This window comes from Carcharhinus amblyrhynchos, chromosome 10, assembly GCF_965287045.1.
Source record: "Carcharhinus amblyrhynchos chromosome 10, sCarAmb.v2.hapA, whole genome shotgun sequence".
NCBI lineage: Eukaryota > Metazoa > Chordata > Chondrichthyes > Carcharhiniformes > Carcharhinidae > Carcharhinus > Carcharhinus amblyrhynchos.
The window spans coordinates 50,175,772-50,196,316 of NC_137333.1; the positions used below are offsets into that span (position 1 = coordinate 50,175,772).

At 41.2% G+C, this 20,545-nt stretch overlaps 1 protein-coding gene across 1 annotated transcript in view; it reads left to right on the forward strand.

Annotated features, from left to right (window-relative positions):
* The window catches only part of nox4 (NADPH oxidase 4), a 147,220-nt gene that overhangs the window by 50,636 nt on the left and 76,039 nt on the right, over window positions 1–20,545 (forward strand). Inside the window, exons 6-9 of the mRNA XM_080197018.1 lie at window positions 3,597–3,624; window positions 4,193–4,265; window positions 4,363–4,443; window positions 12,858–13,062. Of these exons, the coding sequence (XP_080053144.1) occupies window positions 3,597–3,624; window positions 4,193–4,265; window positions 4,363–4,443; window positions 12,858–13,062 (387 nt within the window). The remainder of the gene's footprint in view (window positions 1–3,596; window positions 3,625–4,192; window positions 4,266–4,362; window positions 4,444–12,857; window positions 13,063–20,545) is intronic.

Below are 20,545 nucleotides of genomic sequence, written 5' to 3' on the forward strand. Positions count from 1 at the left end.
GGTGATGAGCTGAAAGCAATGATTAATTGCCCACTTTGTTGTGGGAGGACATTATTATTGCTGAATAGTCTAATGACCTTGTTGGAAATAATTTATCCGGTGCAATGGGGGTAGCTTAATTCAAATTATTTGAACAACATACCACTTATTGAAATGCTCATTCTATTTTGCAAGCAAATCCTCAGAGTCAAAATAAAACACAGGGCTGCATTTCTTCCTTGCTATAGTACCAGTGGATAGAATGTAAAGTTTATTTATTCATCTCGAATAGGCTTACATTAACACTGCAATGAAGTTACTGTGAAAATCCCCTAGTCGCCATACCCCAGCACTTGTTCGGATACACTGAGGGAGAATGTAGCATAGCCAATCCACCTAACCTGCACATCTTTGGGCTGTGTGAGGAAACTGGAGCACCTGGAGGAAACCCACGCAGACACAAGGAAGACAGGAACTTTAGTGAGGAGATTTTTGCTGAAACTGAGGTCTTAATACTTGTCGGTATTGGGTCTATTATAAGGCAAAGGAAGACATTCCTGTTGCTCCTTGCAATCACTGGAATTTTGCTACTGCTGTCCAACGGTCAACTGGCTGGCTACCCTGTCAAAGGAGGACTAGAAGAGGACTAAATTTATTCTATGTTTCTGTGGTTATTGTTCCTGTTTATAGTGGAATCATGGAAAAAGATCTAATCCATCATCTTGTGCCCTCAAGAAAGAAAGGGAAAGGTTTATAAAAACATTTCTTGAGAAAAATTATTAGGTGTTGCCCTTTTGCTACACAATTGCTACACAAGTTTTTGCATGCTAAACATAGAGATTGTGGTGTCTGATGGTAATGACAAATGCTACCTTCAGTATGAGCTGAGACAGTCCTGTTTTAGCTGTCCATTTAACAGAGTCCTTTAAGAGTCAGACAGCAAGAGTGCAATCTGTTTAAACTACTTGGATATTTTGTAATCACCATCAGTGCTTCGTGATGATTGAAAAACTGAAATTGTGCTTTTAATGCATGAGATTTCAAGAATTTTATAGTGTTTTGAGGATTTAGTCTGTGACTTGGTACATTTTTATATATTAATATGGCAGCTGTGTTATGGTAACTGGGAAAAGTCAACAACAGTTTTTATTACATGAGAATCCAAACCGTATGTTGGTGTTTTGGGAATTACATTCCACAGTGTTATCCATTTTTTTATAAATCTTTTGTTTTGATTCAGACTTCTCTGCAGATATATTTGCTAAATATTCAAAGAAGGGCATGCTGTGTCCTAAAGAAGGACGGATGTACAAATTTAATAATCAAAGATTGCCAGATTTGCTATCTTTCTATGGCGAAGATTTTGAGGCATAAGATTTCCCTAGTCAAATTTGCAGTTTTGCTGATTCGCTGTCAGTGCTCACATTTTGGCTGCCTTTGTCAAAACCCCTATATTCAGCACACAAAGGGGGTGAACTTCAGCCACTCTTTGTATTCAGCTACTTATTTCCAACGTAAGTCATTTCTTCTTATTTCTCCCCTTAATTTTTCTACCACTTACCTCCTCTTCTAAATGTACTGAGTTATGCTGGCATACTTCATCATCACCAAGCTAGATATAAGGCGTCAGGTGAGGTTAAGAGCACATTTCATCTATTTCATCTAATTCTGGTTTACTTTTGTGTAACAATTTTTTAAATGTGAATGAGTAAGAGTCTATTAATTTAGATACCGTATCATCTATTTCTTTTTGTAACCAATATTGGATTTTGGGGGTGCCTCAAATTAGTTGACATTGTCCTCCCCTTGACTTTGGTAAGAATTTGGACACTGCATTATCTTGGGTTTTGTCAACTATTTGATGGATCTTGTTTGTATTATTTTTTCTTCAAATGGAGTTAACAAGAACTGAAAACTCAAGCCCTGGCATCGCTGTAACTGAATTATGTTACATGTCGTGCTGTTTACAAAATCCATTAGAACCAGCAACCAAATCTTTGATTTGATTTATTAATGTCACATGTATTAGTAAGCTGTTCTTGAGTCGGTTGATACATGTCCTCAGACTTTTTTAGCTTTCTCCTGACAGAAGGTGGAAGACAGTATGACCAGGATGCATGGAGTCCTTAATTATGCTGGCTGCTTTTCCGAGGCAATGGAAAATGTAGATGGAGTCAGTGGGTAGGAGGCTCATTTGAATGGTTGACTGGGCTTCATTCACAAACCTTTGTAGTTTCTTGCGGTCTTGGACAGAGCAGAAGCCATACCAAGCTGATACAACTGGAAAAAATGCTTTCTATGGTCGTCTGTAAAAGTTGTTGAGTTGTGGTGCACATGCTAAATTTCCTTAGCCTGAGAAACAGAGGTATTGGGCTTTCTTAACTATAGCGTCAGCATGGAAGGACCAGGACAGGTTGTTGGAGATCTGGACACCTAAAAGCTTGATGCTGTCGACCATTTTTTACTTCGTCCCCATTGATGTAGACAGGGGCATGTTCTCTTCTATGCCTCCTGAATTCGTTGACTATTTCCTTCATTTTGTTGACACTGAGGGAGAGATTATTGTCATCGCATCAGTTCACCAGATTCTCTATTTCCTGTACTGTGTCTCATCATTGTTTGCGATCTGACCTACTTAGGTGGCGTCATCAGCAAACTTGAAAATCGAGTTGGAGGGGAATTTAGCCACACAGTCAAAGGTGTATAAGGGGTATAGTAGGGGGCTGAGATCACAGCCTGTGGGGCATTGGTATTGAGGATGATTGTGAAGGAGGTATTATTGCCTATCCTTACTGATTGTGGTCTGAGGGCTAGGAAGTTCAGGACTCAGTTGCAGTGGGAGGAGAGTTTCGTAGAAATGATGGTGTTGAAGGTTGAGCCATAGTTAACAAATAGGAATCTGACAGAGGTGTCTCTGTCATCTAGATGTTCCAGATTGAGTGCAGGGCCAGGGAGGTGGTGTCTACCGTGGACCTATTGTGATGGTAGGCAAACTGTTGTTGATCCAGGCAATCCAGGAGGCTGGAATTGATTTGTGCCATGACTAACCTTTCAAAGCACTTCATAATGATGGATCAAAGGATAATGAGGAAAAAGGTTTTAAGGGTTCTGTTATTCAGCAGCCAGTATAAGCGTAAAACATAAGGATGTTTAGCAAATCTGTATTTCCACAGAAACGTAGTTTTAATCTTTAACCCTCCATGCTTGAGCAGTTTGATTTGAAGAGAAAATAATTGGAGGAAAATTTAGCTCAATGTTTCATTCAGTTTTTTGACCTGCCAGCTGTGAAGCATAGGAAATTAATCCAATTGCTTCACAAAGAAATGTGTTGTTTATATGATTACCCCATTTCTCCTGTAGAATAAAGCACATTACTGCTGCCAAAATAGATGTGAATGTTACTGTCAATATTGTAGCTTTTTGGATGTACCTACCAAACCAGCAATAGAGTTATTGAAGCATGTCTTTGCATATTCTGAGATACGCTCAGTTTTAAGATAAATGGGGATTTCCTCCTCCGAAGACCAAGTGACCTGAAGAAGGGGAAATGTAGAATGAGACAGTTTAACTCTGAGTAGTGATTTTTTTAAAGCTCTGACCTTTTTTCCCCTCCCCAGGATCCTAGGAAGATTCTCTTCACAACGCGTGAGTAAATACTTTTTTGTATAATTTCTTGCATAGGGTAAAGTAAAGATATTCTTGTAATGGGAAGTAGTTAGCGCTAAGATCCAATTTTGTTGGGAACTATGGTGCCTTCCCTAAAGGAGAAAAAAAAGCAAAGCTGGTCATATTGAGCAGAGCACTTGGTGCTAAATTACAGTTTGTGTTCTCCATAGTGGTTTGTCCTGAGATTAAGTTAGTTGCGAGTAAGTCATGCCAAACATCTGCTTTAATGCTATAGTTACAAAAGTGCACCAAGGTTCATGCAGTCTATTTACATTAGAGTTTATGCTGTATCGGTATTCAAGCAAAGATCTTTTTCCGTAGCCTTTGAGGATGGTTTGAATGCTTTCCACCTTTCTTTTGAATAATTTCTGTCTTCTCAAGACAAAACTGTTTGTGAGGAGATTTATGGTGCTGTTACAAGAGCTCCTATAATTGGATTCCTTCAGACTTGTCACACTGTCATTTCCATTTCTTTAAACTGTTTAATTTCATGATGTTAGGAACTGCTAATCTGCAGCATTTCTGTTGTCCAAAATTTGTTCTTTAGTTCCAGGAGTAACTGGGTTCTTCATGGTGTTGGTGCTTTTCTTAATGTGCACATCGTCATCTTACTCTTTAAGGTAAGACTGTGTACTGGTGACATTATCTCTATGATCCGCTGAGAATGAATGAATGAATTCATTATTAATGTGTGCTGCTGTTCTTTGTGCATTGCAGGTTTTCAAACTTCGATATCTTTTGGTACACGCACAACCTCTTTATAGTCTTCTACATTTTACTTCTGCTTCATGTGACTGGGTAAGTATGTAGAAGGAACCTTGTTTAGCAACCAAAGCCATGTTGAGTCAAACTCCATAACATTGGCCATATTTCATGAGAATTCTGATGAGTTAAGACTGTAGATGTTGTAATGCCCTTCTTGAAACAGCAAGACCAAACAAATCTGAATGTTGTCAATCTTACCAATGCAAAATACTGCAGGAAGTCTGAAATAAAACAACATTCTGGAAATATTCAGGTCTGGCAGCTTCTGTGGCAAGAGAAACAGAGTTCATGGGTTAAGATTATGTTTTTCAAGATTGAAAAGTCAGTGACCTGCTTGCCCCCGCTGCCTCAGTTCCTTCGATCAAATGTTGGATTGCCAATTAGTGGCAGTTTGGCAAGGAAGTGGCCAATAAGCAGTGTGAAGGAGGGCTCCGCATCAAACCAGGAATCTAGGCTGAGATAGCATGTGCCTGAGGGGTTTTTGCTGTTATCAAACAGTCGGTCATGGCCACATAATTTAAAGCTCTTTCAGCCTTCATTTTTTTCATTTGGAAGGTTCCAAAATCTTTAAAAAATTAGTTAAAACATGCCGATACAGACACTTTCACTGCTATAGTTCCAGAGGTAGGATTTTACTTCTGTCTATTTGCCACCTTACTATAGCTGCCATGAAACATTGCCAGACTGTTCCATGGTCAATGCCTGCTGTGTTTCTCAGACAACAAAAAATTGCAGAAGATTGAGTCATTACCAAGCTCAATATCTTGTTAACTAGTAATTTCAAATGGAGGGTGGTAAATTTCCACATCTACTCACCTACCATACAGAAACTGGCCTGATGACATTATATTGCCAAGCTGACATCATCATGTCCTATTTATGTACATGTGACCTTCTCATTTGAGGCCTTTAAATCTAGCCTAATGTTTCAGCTCAGTGGCATTTCATCAGAACTCAGTGAGATTACAAAAGGTGCAAAATAAATGCAATTTAGTGGCGGTGATGGCGATGCGGTATTATCACTGGACTAGTAATCTAGCAACCAATGTTCAAATCCCATCTTGGCACATGGTGAAATTTGAATTCAATAAAAATGTGGAATTAAAAGTCCAACAATGAGCATGAAACCATTGTTGATTGTTGTAAAATCCCACCTTGTTCTCTAGTGTCCTTTGGGAAAGGAAATCCGCCATCCTAACCTGATCTGGCCTACATGTGACTCCAGACCTACAGTAATATGCTTGACATTGAAATGTTCTCTAAAATGGCCTGGCAAGCCATTCAGTTCTAGAGCAATTAAAGATGGGCTATAAATGCTGGCCTAGACAGAAATGCCCACATTTTATGCATGAGTAATAAAACAAAAACATTCTTTCTCATGCTGATGTGGCCTAATTATTCAACTGGAGTTCTAAATTTGCAAACTTGTGTTTGATTCTCAATCAAGACTAGTATAACTATTTGGGCTTTCCAAAGGGCTGGAGAAATGTCTAATTTCTCAGTCTGGACTATATTGGCGATTATGCAGAGATCCCTTCATAATAGCTCGGGTTCAATTTTGGTAGTAAGTCAATGAATGCTTTGATATAGGTAGTAACATGCATTGATGGAAGTTCAGTCTGGATCATGGCATTGTTACCTATTAATTAGGAATTCTTAAAATTCAGCTTCGCATTTCATGAAAGATAAGTGGGTTTCTAACATTCATAATTGAGTATTATCAGAGACTTTGTACAAAAGGCAGATGCTATGAGAACATATACTTCTCTAAAGAGAAGATTTAAAAAAAAATTCCAAGAATTACTATTTCTTTAAGTGTTTTAAGAATCACTTCTGTGAAAATATAGAAGCAAGCAAAATGAGTTATGATTGATATTGGAACACCTTACAAATATTTAAAAACTCATAATGTTCACATCATCTGACAATCCTCAGCAATGAAATAATGATCAATAAAAGTGAATGATAAGGTATAATCAAAAGGGAGGAGCTTCAACAAGGACGCAGCCCCCATAGCCACTGAGATGATGGAAATTAATTCAATGTGGTATAAAGTCTGGATCTTCACACACACACAAACCCCTCCTGCCCCACCAACCCTAACCCTGGTGTGGGGGAGGTTGACCTTTGTTGGGACCAGAAGATCCTGCTGGCAAGAAGAAGCTTTGTGTACAGGAAATCAGAAGTAATTCAGGAGTGCTAAGGGCAACCTTAACCAATCCTTCTCCAGCTGTCAAAGAGTTGGATACTTTAAACAAACAGTTTTGTGGCCTGCTATACAGACAGACAGTTAAATTTACTCAAGGGTTTTAGGTAATATTTTGCTTTAAATATTTGACAAATGTCATAAGAGATTTTAGTCTGCAGTGTCTTTTAAGTCTTTTTACTGAATTCTATATTAGAGCTCAAAGTATGTTTTACATTTTTCTATAGTCTTTAACATTGCAATGTATTTATCCATTTTTAAAGTGGATGTTAAATGGTTCTTTAGTAAACGTGAAAATAAGTTAAAATATAATGACTAATGTATTTTCAGTAAGCAAATTAAGAATCCCTTTTTTGCGTACTCTCCTAAAGTGGGCAATACAACTTTTGAAAAGAGACCCCCAGACCCTTATAATATCTGGGTAATTATTTAAAAGACTTTAATTATCTGGAAGAAGGTGATGTTTCTTGATGATTATTTTCCAGGGTTGGGCAGTTCACTTGCTCAGACCCAAAGCTAGTGTCTGTGGGGAGTGGCTATTTTGAACTGGAGTAAGGCTAATTAGTGGGGAATGTGTCTGATCCAGGATAGCCTGCAAAAACAGGCTAGGGCTCTATTTCACGTCATAGGCACACGTCAAAGTTTAAAAAACCTGAAATGTGATTGCAACCTATCTCCAAACCATTTACTTCCAGATGTAAGGGAGATAGGACAAGGGGTGAGCCGCCAGGCCAGGATGCAAGTTAGCAATTAGATTTTAAAGGATCGGCTCCCAAAAAGGAGGGGAACTGCCCAAAATGAAGACAAAGTGGAAAGGAAACTTAAAACATCAAATTAAAATGCGATTAAAGGGATCAGTAATGCACCCAGTTCCTGCACTGCCCAGCGGGCATGGGAGGTGTTATGAGGACACCCAGGATTAACACTCAATCCAACTCCCTAACTACTCAAATAGTTTGCAGTGTCTCAAGGGCCAATAGGATGAGTGATAAAAGCTGACATTGTCGGTGACACCCGCATTTCAATTAAACACACAAACTGTGTTAGGAATTGCTTAACAGATCTTCCAATTAAGTCCTAGTTTGATATCAATTATTCAGTAGAAGTCATTGATACATAAAGGGGCTACAGGTGGCACTGGATGTTGAAGGAGAATTGTATGTGGAGTTGTATCATAGAAATAAGGGTAGTTTATGAAGAAGCTGAACTTGTATCTCCTTTACTGAACTGCAACCTAGAGGTTCAAGCAAGCTGTTGCCTTGTTTCTGATCTAAAAGAAAGTGTTTTAACAATGCAATGGACCTGATTTTGCTATCAAAATAAATGTAAGGCTGATAGCATTTACTGTTATTTAAGTATAAATAGTATAGCACCTTCAGGTGAAGACAGATATGTGGTTAAATGCATTGGTTGCTTTAGCTTTTTGAAGATAATATTACACTGTCTGCCTTGCCATTAAAGTACATTGAACTGTGTGAAGTCTTTGTGTGGTAGATATAAAATCAACCTGTCACAGAAAGTTAAATTGTATTGTTAGAAGCACAGGTACTCCTTTAATGATGTAATATGTCAATCAATCTCATTGCTAATTAACTATTAAAAGTGAGCACCATGAAATTCGATAGGGCCTGAAAACTGGTGAAGGGATCACTATGTGTGATTGATCTGTATTTGTGTGCAGATTTGGTTGTCTTATCTAAGAAATGATGTACTTACCTCAGAGGGAGTGGAATGAAGGTTCACTACACATGTTAATGGTTGTGGTTTCATTGAGCAGGAATTTGCAGCCCTCTCGAAGGGTGATGTAATTTGTCCCCTTGGTACTAAGGTGCACAAGACAGGCCCTAAGGGAAGGCACCTGGGTAATTAGTTGATTATTGTATGAAATATTGGATGGTTTAATTGATAAAGTTTGTTAAATGTTGGTTTTGTGGTTGCTTTTGCTTCAGCATTTTGGTCAAGAAGACACTGTGATGATTAGTATCAGAGAGGAAAAAGTGTAGTGTTATTCTTGATGGATTATTAGGACTCCATTCATTGGTATCAAAGTTGAATGATATGTTATGAGCAGAATCCATGAAGTGAAAACAAGGCTTTCACCATGTCCCACACTATTCCCTGTGGACTTCAACTTTAAGTAGCAGCACAAACATTTAAAACAGCCAGTATAATCTCTTTGGAGCTGAAGTGTTACCTGTATCATTGTAACTATGGGTGCTAGGCAATCAGAATTTGCAACCATGGAGTCTTATTATAATCATTGGAGAGTGCAAATATGTTAAATTTTCATCAAATGAAAATTTTACCTTCTCATTTTCCTTTCATTTACTTATCCAATCTTTATTTCCCTCTCTCGATTTATCTTTGTACTTTGACATTGAATTCACTAATTCTAAGTTACACTGCAGCAAACTTAGGGCTGACAGCTTTGCAAAGAAGAACTTGTTGCTCCAGATATTTTGACTCGAGGGCATGATTCTCTCTGACCATGCAGATTCCCTGGGCAAAATTGTCAATGTTTTCCTGAAGTGCTGGAGGGGCTGAGAAAGCTGGTGTGTGGATTGCCAGCTACACAGCTGGCTTATTTTCCACCCCCCTCCTCCCATATTTTGCTTTATATGCCAAAGTGTTCTGGACTAAGCCTTGTTTCATTATATCTCAGAAATGGAGATGGATTATGTGATCCGTGCACAGTGCTGTCAGTGCCAGTACAGATATGCTTTCATGTGTGAAGCTGTCAAAAGGAAAATTCTGTGTGGTTGATGTTTGGAGCTGAGAAAAGTCCTTGCATTCAATGTCTTGATATTCACAAGTTAAAAAGACGTAGCTGGCTGTTCACAAGTATAATTCTTTCAATAATCCCACTAACAATAGTTTAAAATCTGCACGAATGAATTTTATGGGTGCAGTGATGACCAGCTTCATCAGCTCTAGAGCTAGTGGTAGGAGAAGTAAGAGGGGTAGCTTCTTCATGGCCAGTCAGATGGAGGCCGCAGGGTTGTTGCGGAGGGTGGGAGGAACTCTTAATGCAGGGGTACAGTATACCTGAACAGGAGAGCCTCCTCTTCCCCTGCTGCCCACCTAGCCTGCAAGCTGACTACCCATGTAGTCTGTTATCCCCACCTTGATACTTTGACCTGGGTTTTGTTGGAACATAGCAGAGAGTAGACTAAAGGGAAGGAGATTTGCATTTCCGCACTAAATGTGTAGTAAGTTTGGAAAATTGGATAGTTTTCCTTATCAGCAAGTGGTATTCCCCATCAGATTTTCCTTTATCTGCTAACATTCCAGAAAAACCTTTTTAGTGATGGTTTGTTTGCACTTCAGTCCCATGCTCCTGATCTACAGTCACCTGGTGTGGAGGGGGCAAGTCGGGAGGGCAACCTCCTTGTGAACAAGTTCCTGGGTCTGGTGAGGCATGCCATCAATAGGTCCAGGCAGCAGGTGATCAATGGGATCATCTATCCTGACTATCTGCCCCTCTACTGTGGCTATATTCATGGCCAGGTGTCCCTGGAAAGGAAACATGCGGTGTCCACAGCCACAGTTGATATCTTCTGTGCCCGTTGGGCACTGCAGTGGCTGGGGTGCATTATCAACCCTGACAATCACATTATGATTTGATGTTTTAAGGTTCCTTTTGACTTTGTCTTTTGTTTGGGCTGTTCCCTCTCCTTTTGGGGAGCTGCCTCTTTTAGTTTCTGCCTAGGTTAATTTGAGTTTGTTTATTAAGTTGGTACCTTAAAAGAGATGCCAAGGTAATGCAATACACCAAACAAAAGAACAATAAAGAATATTATCTTTTAGACCTCTCTCATTGACTCTGAGGTAACATCACTATCTGAGTCAAAAAGCAAGGACTAGGTTTGATTTCCAGGGCAATGTTAGAACGTTTCAATTATCCAGAGTGACCCTGGACTGGCAAAGGGAAAATCAATTAACATAAGAACAAGCAGCAGGAGTAGGCCATTTGGCCCCCTTGAGCCTGCTCTGCCATTCAGTAAAATCATGGCTGATCTTTTTGAGGACTCAGCTCCACTTGCCCACCTGCGCACCATAATGCTTAATTCCTTTCCTGTTCGAAAATTATCTATCCTTGCCTTAAAAATATTCAATGAGGTAGCCTCAACTGCATTACTAGGCAGGGAATGCCACAGATTCACACTCCTTCGTGTGAAGAAGTTCCTCTTCAACTCAGTCCTAAATCTGCTCCCCTTATTTTGAGGCTATGCCTCTTAGTTCTAGTTTCACCTGCCAGCGGAACCAACTTCCCTCCTGCTATCTTATTTATTCCCTTCAAAATCTTATACAGTTCTATGAGATCTCTCCTCGTTCTTCTGAATTCCAATGAGTCTACTCAGTCTCTTGTCATAAGTCAACCCACTAACTCTGGACTCAAACTAGTGAATCTCCTCTGCACCCCCTCCAGTGTCAGTATATCCTTTCTCAAGTAAGGAGACCAAAATTGTACACAGTACTCCCAGTGTGGCCTTGCCAGCACCTTATACAGCTGCAACATAACCTTATTGTTTTTAAACTCCATTCCTCTAACAATGTAGGACAAAATTCCATTTGCTGCCTTAATTACCTGCTGCACCTGCAAACCAACATTTTGTGATTTTCATGCTCAAGGATACCCAGGTCTCTCTGCACAGCAGCATGCTGCAATTTTTTACCATTTAAATAATAGCCCATTTTACTGTTACTCATACCAAAATGGATGACCTCACATTTACCAATATTGTACTCCATCTGCCGGATCCTCACCCACTCACTTAGACTACCTATATCCCTTTGCAAACTTTCAGCATTCTGTGCACATTTTACTCTGCTACTCGTCTTAGTGTCACCTACGAACTTTGACACACTACACTTGATGCCCAATTCCAAATCATCCATGTAACTCGTAAACAATTGCAGTCCCAACCTTGGTCTCTGAGGCACACCACTAGTCACTGATCACCAATTAGAATTGCAACAACCTCTGCTGGAATTAGGTACATTTGGACATGGGATGTGCAGGATTAGATTAGCAGTTAGGCTCATAACTGAATAGCTTGCCCTTACCCCCACTAAGGGCTCTCGCGTGAAGAATTGTCATGTGGACAAGAGATCAGGTACAACCAGTATCTGTGGAGCTGAACTGCAGCCAATATCTTCAAGTGGAAAAAGCAAAATGTTGGAGAAATGAAACTTAAATATTAAGTCTCAAGCATAGATAATAGTCAATATACTGGAGGGTAAAAGCTGCACAAATATTATCATTTTCAATCAGGGAACAATTATCTAGAAGGGAGGAAGAGAAATAAAGATAGAAAAACATCCTCTAGTTTCTTAGGATGGAAAAAAATAATATCCTCCAGATGCCTATTCTTTTAAAGTCCTATTAATGGTTGTACTTTTCAACTGAGAGATATGGGTCTCCTTTAAATGCATTTAATATATGGCAGCCAAGAAAGCCATGTTGGTTTAAAGGGGTTGGAACTGTACTCTGCTTAATTAAGCATTACTTGGTTCACTTGTTTTCTTTATAATTCATTCTTGCATTTCCTTGAGGCTTCCCCTACAGTCACTATTTTGACTCCTCTGTAAACATACTGTGGGGTTTGTTTGGAAGATTGAATATTTTTAAAATAACAGTGAATGTCTTGCTGGGAATTTGTATTCTTCCACTTCCTTAGCAGAGAACATCTGGAAGCGTTGGTATGTTTGACCAATGCAGTCATCTCTGCATATGTTGGCTGAATGGACACATCTCTTTAAAGGCAGACTGCTGACCCTGTCTGCTGCATCTGGCAATTGTACATCAATGGTGCAACTATTCTAAAGAGCAGTAAGAACTGCCAATATCTTTGGTTGATAATGTCATTGATGGCAAATCTTTAACTTTGTGTAAACATGACTTCTGTGTGAAATCATTGAAGTGGCAGTGACTTCGTAAGAGAAAGGCAGAATGGTTTTATACTTATAATGCAAACATTTTTCTCCCACTACAAATAATATAAATAGAGTGAGACTGTTTGCATTTTCTGATAACAGTGAAGTGGATTTGTGTGCTCATATCTATCATGCATCTTTGTTGGAATATAGGAATAAACTGGCACTCCTGAAGTACTCGGTGTGGTTTTTAACAATGAATGAGGGTTATATTGGGAATTCAAGAACTTTTGAAACATTAGGATAAAATGCAAGGTACTCTACATGTTTGGAAAATCCTTTGTACTAACTGTTTATCTTCCAGAGGCATGTTGAAATATCAGGCAAATTTGGATCAACATCCACCTGGCTGCATTGACCCGAATAAAACATTAATCGATGATTTCCCCGTACCAGAGTACCCTGCAGAGCCCCTTCCAGAAGGTTATGCTGAACCAGAGCCTGGGATAGAGAACAACTCTGACAGATTCTGCACTGAAGCCCCCAAATTTGAGTCTAATTTACAAGAGGTATGTGAAGTTTGTATTCAGAGTGGGACATATGAATTTGCCTTTATTTTCGATAAGAACTATTGCTCCCTTTAATTTTTCTTATGAGTGGTCTTTTTGTTGCATTAAGCAGGCTGTTCTGCATTGCTGTGCAGTTGCACGGTAAGCAGTCATAGAGCTGTAGAGGGTCCCTTGGTAGTAACATGTGGAAGTTAGGTTACAACAATTGTGAAAAATTAAAGTTCCATAATTGTCAAAACAAAACTCTGTCAAATAATGGAAAATAATTATTAGCCAAATAACGGCCTTCAGCCAGGCCAATACTGACGTATGCAGAATAAAGCGAGTATGTCTAAAACCTTGTTCCATAAACACTGCATTCCAGGTTAGCACAGCAGGATGAAAACAAAGAACAAGTTTCCATGACAATTTCCAAATAGCAAGATATGGGGACATATTATGCTATTGAAGGATTGGTTTTCTATTGGATAAGAAAGGACAAAAGACTATGCTATGATTAGTAGATGTGTACGTCAGTGAAAGATGTGAAAAGAATCTCTTGTTCCTGATTTCCTGTAATTGATTATAACTGGTAAGCTGTTTCTCTGTAACCTCAGAACTGCTCTGGTCATTCCGTGTTGCACGTAAAGAGTTCTCCTTGTGCACAAATAATTGAAGATCTTGCCATGGATGCATGGTGCCCAGCGCTGTTTGTGTAAGGAATTGACTGAGTGCCTTTAGATTGCTGTTACCCTAGAGAATTTTAACAAACACATGCAAATGATTTGGTTGTTGGATTGCAATAATTTATTGAATGTTCAGATCATAATATTTTTAAAAAGTTTTGCACAAGTGTAGTAGACTGTTACCTACAAGGGTCTATATATATTAGGTATTTATGGTAGATTGCTGTCTGGTGCAGGTTTGGCATTTATAATCCAGCCATTCAATGTTTCATGCTTTGCACAACATCTTAATTTGATACCAGAAGTGAGTGGTGCAATTTAACTATTATGCAGCTTCAACCATCACAGTAAGGGACTTAAATGTGAAACGAGGCAATTCATCCTGTCACATTGTGAGAATTTTAATGAGAGTGGTGTAGTATCTTACAAAGACAGGCGACCATCAGTCAACTGACAAATAATGGTTTATTGAGATAAGTAACTATGTACAGAGAGTGATGTGGTGTATTCCATGACTCCGGACTCCTAACTGGTAAGGAAAACCCACGTTGGATTTGCACGCTCCGGCCTGATTGGCCAAACAGGTCACAAGAGCCATTGTCAGCTTGCCTCTTTGAGTGGCAGGCTATCACAAACGGATTGGAAAATGACAAGTATTTCACAAAGGAAGCCAGATTCATGGCACTGAGGTGGTCTGAAGTGTGGAGCTACCGGTGGCTTGGAGGTCTTTAAAATTCATGCTGGCCTCAATTCCTTCAAACAAAAGGAATACCTGGGAGAAGTTTATTCAGCAATGCAGTCACCACCAACAATCAGCCCCAGACATCCCCACTTCTAACCTTATGTTGGAAAAGTCATTGATGAAGTAGCTGAAGGTGGTTGGGCCCAATACAACATCCTCAGCGAATGAAAAGCTTTACAGCTAATTGACATTGAATTTTGATGCAGTTTGATGCAAATATTTTTGTACTTAATACATTTTTAAATATTGGGAGGAATTTTTTGGAAGAGAAACTAACTCGCATATGGCCAGATCATCATGCACGGGGCATGCACATAGCATGAATACATTACACTGCTTCCCCCTTTTATCTTTTTAATGAACTTTTTGCAGGTACAAAATGTATCCAAACTCAAGAACAAACGAGCCTGTGAATATTCACATGTGGAAAAGAACAATTGCAACTTTAAACTGTATCTGTAAAACAAATCTAACAGCAGATTGGTATGTATTGTATCTGATCTGCTGGGAACTTCAGGTTGAATGAGGCTGGGGGAGTGCTGATTTCTTTGGGCTTAAGGGCATCAAGCAGCCTTAGTAAAATTGAAGGTAATGGAAATTGGGTGGAGAGGGCCAGTATTGGCGAGCACAAAGGAAGATGGTTGTGATTGTTGCAGACCAATTATTTCAGCCCAGGGCAATATGATACGAGTTCTTTAGGATAGTGTCTGAGGCCCAGCTGCTTTCTCAACAACATTCCTTCCATCAGGGGAGGACAGAATTGGAAATGTTCGTTGTACAATATTGAGTTCCACTTGCAATTCTTCCAGATAATCAAATGGTTTGTGCCTGAATCCCTTGGCGAAGGTTGAATATGTCAATAGAAAGTATAAAGTAAATATAGATAAAGAGATTTGTATTTCTGCATCAAATCAATTCTGGAGTTATATAAACAAGGATATATACTTTGTTAATCTGTTATGCCCTGGTTAAAACTTCACTGTACACGTGAACTGCTTATGTGGTTATGAGGAAATATAGTAACAGAAGGTTTCTATTTACACCACCACATTCATCTAACAATGAATGCAATGTTTCTTTTATTCCTAGGAGATCGATCTTGGGCGTTTCTCTTGTTAAAACCTGTCAGTCTGTAGTCTATGTGCATTTCAAATTGACAGACTCCAATTTCTTGCCCTATCTAATGGCTTTCCTGACTATGTAAATCTGAAATCTGATGACTTAGTTATAATGCAACTGCCTGTGGCTGTTAGGAGGCACATTCTGGTTGTGAATATTCCCCACCCCTGAGTAAAGGGAATGCCAGTGATAAACCATTGCATTCCCCTCACATTGGCGTAACAGCCATCATCAGTACAAATATTGTGATTTTTATGATGAGACCTTTGCTGTAATTCTGAGACTGAGTGGGGAAATGTCATTTTGGCCGTAACTGAGATGGGTAGTTTTTGCTTCAGTGTAGTTAGATAGAATTTTCAGGGGAGGGCTTAGTTTTAAGTAATTATGATGATTAATTAAAGTGTAAATAATCAGTTGGGAAGGAGAAAACAAAATTGAGTGTTAATTTGAACACTGCAACCACTAGCGAAAGCCATGAGCTGCTCTTAACTGAATGTAGCACACAGAAATTCTCTCCCAACACTAAAAACCAAAAGGTGGGCAAGAAGAAATTGCAAGAGCTGCACAGAATCGTTCATTCGTTCACTTAAATGCGACTACTCTAAAAACCTAGGGGTCATTTTAACATGAGAATGGATTAAAGTCAATCAAAAGTAAAATTGGCCACGTGGATAAATGTTCTTGCCAGTTGATTAGGAAACATTGGCTTGGATCTTATGGTTAGCAGTATTAGGAGCATACGCCATTGAATGCACTACAAACTGGTTCTGGGAGTACCTTGTACTCCTGACTGCAACACGGCTAGACTAGCATAGCAAGTGGGGAGGCCTAGTAACACAATGTCATTCCAGTAAAGCAACGGCCCTTTGAAGTCAAGAGATGACAACATGCTTCTTGCGACCTGCCTGCAGCAGATGTAAATGTAAATTTATATTCCAACAGGATGGAGGGGGAAGGCTACCAAGTTGGATGATCAGCCACAATCATAATGAATAGCAGAGTAGACTCAAAGGGCCGAATGGCCTACTCCTGTTCCTCTATGATGCAGGGTAGGATGAAATGCCAGGGCTGGAATTAAAGGAGTCTGGGGTCTTAAGTTTTCTGAATTCTGCTGTCATGTATTTGAATGTGATATCTGGGCGCAGTTTGCTGCGTTTTTCATCACGTTTAATATGTAGAGGTCTGCAGTTCCCCGAGAAACCTCCTCAGCAGCTGTCCGTTGAGCGGGAGTTCATTGGAAGCATCAGCTCGCACCCTTCCTTTTCTCAGTGTCCACCCTTTACCCACCTTCACCAACAGCGCTGAGCTTTACTCGGCATGCGTTTTACGCTGGCCCGCAGCACTGAGCTTTACTCGGCATGCGTTTTACGCTGGCCCGCAGCAAAGAACAAAGAACAACACAGCACGGGAAACAGGCCCTTCGGCCCAACGAGCCCGCGCCGCCGTCCTACTATCTCAGTGACCTATTCATGATTTTAGTCTACGTCTAACGTGCGAGGATCAGGGAGGTCCAATTTAGGGACAATTTTAGTACCCAATCAATCAGCCTAAAAGCACATCTTTGGGGGATGTGGGAGGAAACCGGAGCACCCGGAGGAAACCCACGCAACCACGGGGAGAACGTGCAAACTCCCACAGACACAGGCCCAAATCCATGTGTCCGCACAGCAACAGAGATAGTCTCTGAGCTGTCATGTTGCCCTCGAGATGGTCCAGTTTAAGCACACTAACGACATGAAGCAATAGGCAACTCCCGAAGCAACATCCAAGAGCAGCCCACTACAACCTGCCGCCTGCATGCCCCTTGCTGGACTTAAATGCCTGTGGAGACAAAAAAATTCATTATTAAACAGGCAAAGACTAACATTCCTGAGGCAAAATGTATTCCCAAGCCTACAATGTTCAGTAAGGCCTACTATATCCCCCTATATGTAGCCCGCTCATATGGCTGTCTAAGTGACTCTTAAACAACCCTAGCGTGCCTGCTTCCACCACCTTACTCGGCAGTGCATTCCACACCCCCACTACCCTTTGCGTGAAAAACTGCCCTCTAATATTTGTCTTATACCTAGCCCCCCTCACCCTAAGCCCGTGACCCCTCGTTCTATCCATTTCTTGTAGCGGAAAAAGCTTACCACCATTTACTCTATCTATCCCCTTCATAATCTTATAAACCTCTATTAGATCCCCCCTCAGCCGACGTCTCTCAAGGGAAAACAGCCCAAGTTCATCCAATCTTTCCTCGTAAGACAGCCCTTCCATACCAGGCAACATCCTGGTAAATCTCCTCTGCACTCTCTCCAGGATCTCTACATCCTTCCGGTAGTACGGCGACCAGAACTGGACACAGTACTCCAAGTGAGGCCTAACCAATGTTCTATACAACTGCAACATCAAACTCCTACTCTTATATTCTATACCTCTTCCTATGAAGGCTAACATACCATACGCTTTCCTCATCACATTCTGCACCTGTACCGACACCTTCAGGGACTTATGCACTTGCACCCCCAGGTCTCTCTGCGTATCTATACTCCGGATAGTTCTACCTTTTATTGTATAACTCCCCTCCACATTATTCCGGCCAAAGTGCATCACCTCGCATTTCTCCGGATTAAATTCCATTTGCCATCTATCTGCCCAATCTACCAGCCTGTCTATGTCCTGTTGCATTGCCAGGCACTGCTCCTCAGTACCCGCCAATCCAACCATCTTGGTGTCATCAGCAAATTTGCTGATCACACCACCTACCCCCTCTTCCAAGTCATTAATATATACCACAAATAGAAGAGGTCCAAGTACCGAGCCCTGCGGCACACCACTGGTGACAGGCCTCCAATTGGAAAAGGAGCCTTCCACTACTACTCGCTGTCTCCTCCTCCCAAGCCAGTTCTCCACCCATCTACATACCTGGCCTTGTATCCCATGAGCCTTCACCTTTTCTATCAGCCTACCATGAGGGACCTTGTCAAACGCCTTACTGAAATCCATATAGACAACATCAACGGCTTGTCCTTCGTCAACCGTTTTTGTCACCTCTTCAAAAAATTCCACTAGATTCGTAAGGCACGACCTCCCTGTAACGAAGCCATGCTGCGTATCCCTGATCAGATTGCAGCGCTCCAGATGTTCATACATCCTATCCTTGAGGATCCTCTCCATTAGCTTGCCTATAACTGAAGTCAAGCTCACCGGCCTATAATTCCCTGGGTTATCCCGCTGACCCTTCTTAAACAACGGTACTACATTTGCAATGCGCCAATCCTCTGGGACCTCACCTGTGTCCAAAGAAGAGACAAAGATTTGCGTCAGAGGCCCAGCAATTTCATCCCTCACCTCCCTTAACAGCCTGGGATAGATGCCATCAGGCCCTGGAGATTTATCCGTCTTTATACTGTCTAAGAGTCCCAACACTTCTTCCCTCGTGATGACTATATCCCTCAACGGATCCTCAAACTCCTCAAGCACAGCACCAGACATCAGGCCCCTCTCCTGCGTGAATACCGACGCAAAGTATTCATTCAGGATCTCCCCCATTCCCCCAGGCTCCAAGCATAGTTCCCCTCCTCTGTCCCTGAGAGGGCCAATCTTCCCTCTAACCATCCTTTTATTTCTAACATAGGAGTAAAATGCCTTAGGATTTTCTTTAATCCTACCCGCCAAAGCCATTTCATGGCCCCTTTTTGCCTTTCTGATGCCCCTTTTAAGTTCTCTCCTACATTCTCTGTATTCTTCTAACGCTATCTCTGTCCTCAAATGCCTAGATCTAATGTATGCCTCCCTCTTCCTCCTGACCAGGTCCTCAATATCCCTAGTTACCCACGGCTCTCTAATCCTACCCTTCCCATCCTTCCTCTTGACCGGCACGTGCCTTTCCTGCAAAGATTTTAGTTTTCCCTTGAGAGACTCCCACATACCCAGCGTCGACCTGCCATCAAGCAGCTTACCCCAGTCCGTATCTTTAAGATCCTGCCTAATCCGGTTGTATCTAGCCCTCCCCCAGTTTAACACCCTCCCCTTAGGACAGGCTTCATCTTTATCCATTAATATCTTAAACCAGACAGAGTTGTGGTCACTGTTAGCCACCTGCTCTCCTACTTCAACGTCAACCACCTGCCCAGGCTCATTCCCCAGAACCAAGTCCAGTATAGCCCCCTCCCTGGTCGGGCTATCCACATACTGCTCCAGGGATCCTTCCATTACACACTGTACAAATTCCTCCCCGTCAGCACCCTCTGATCTCGGCACCTTCCAGTCTACCCCGGGGAGATTAAAATCTCCCACTACCACCACCCTATTCTTCCTGCACTTATCTAGAATGTCCCTGCTTATCCCTTCTTCCACAGCCCTCAGGCTGTTGGGCGGTCTGTAGTACACACCCAACATAGTAACATCTCCCTTCCTATTCCTCAACTCCACCCATAGCGACTCGATTCCTATATCCTCTATTCCTCCCTCCCTCTGCACTGCTATGATGCAATCCTTAACTAACAACGCCACTCCCCCACCTCTCTGTGACCCTCCCCTATCACGCCTGAAGCACTTATACCCGGGAACATTCAACTGCCAGTCCTGCCCTTCCTTCAACCAAGTCTCTGTCACCGCCACCACTTCCAACTTCCTTTCGAACATTATTGCCTTCAGTTCATCTGTTTTGCCAGTCACACTCCTAGCATTGAAACACATGCACCGAAGACACTCAGAAACAATTCGATCCTTCTTCCTACCCTCTGGGCTTACCCTATCCCCAATCCCAGTTCCGTCCACATCCCCACCCCCCCTCCATATTAGTTTAAACACTGCCGAAACACTCCAGCTAACCTTCCAGCTAAGATATTCACACCCTTCCCAGTTAACTGTACCCCATCCCTCTTATATATTTGCCCCTCTTTCATAAAGACTTCCCAATGGTCTACGAATCTAAAACCCTCTGCCCTACACCAATCCTTCAACCACG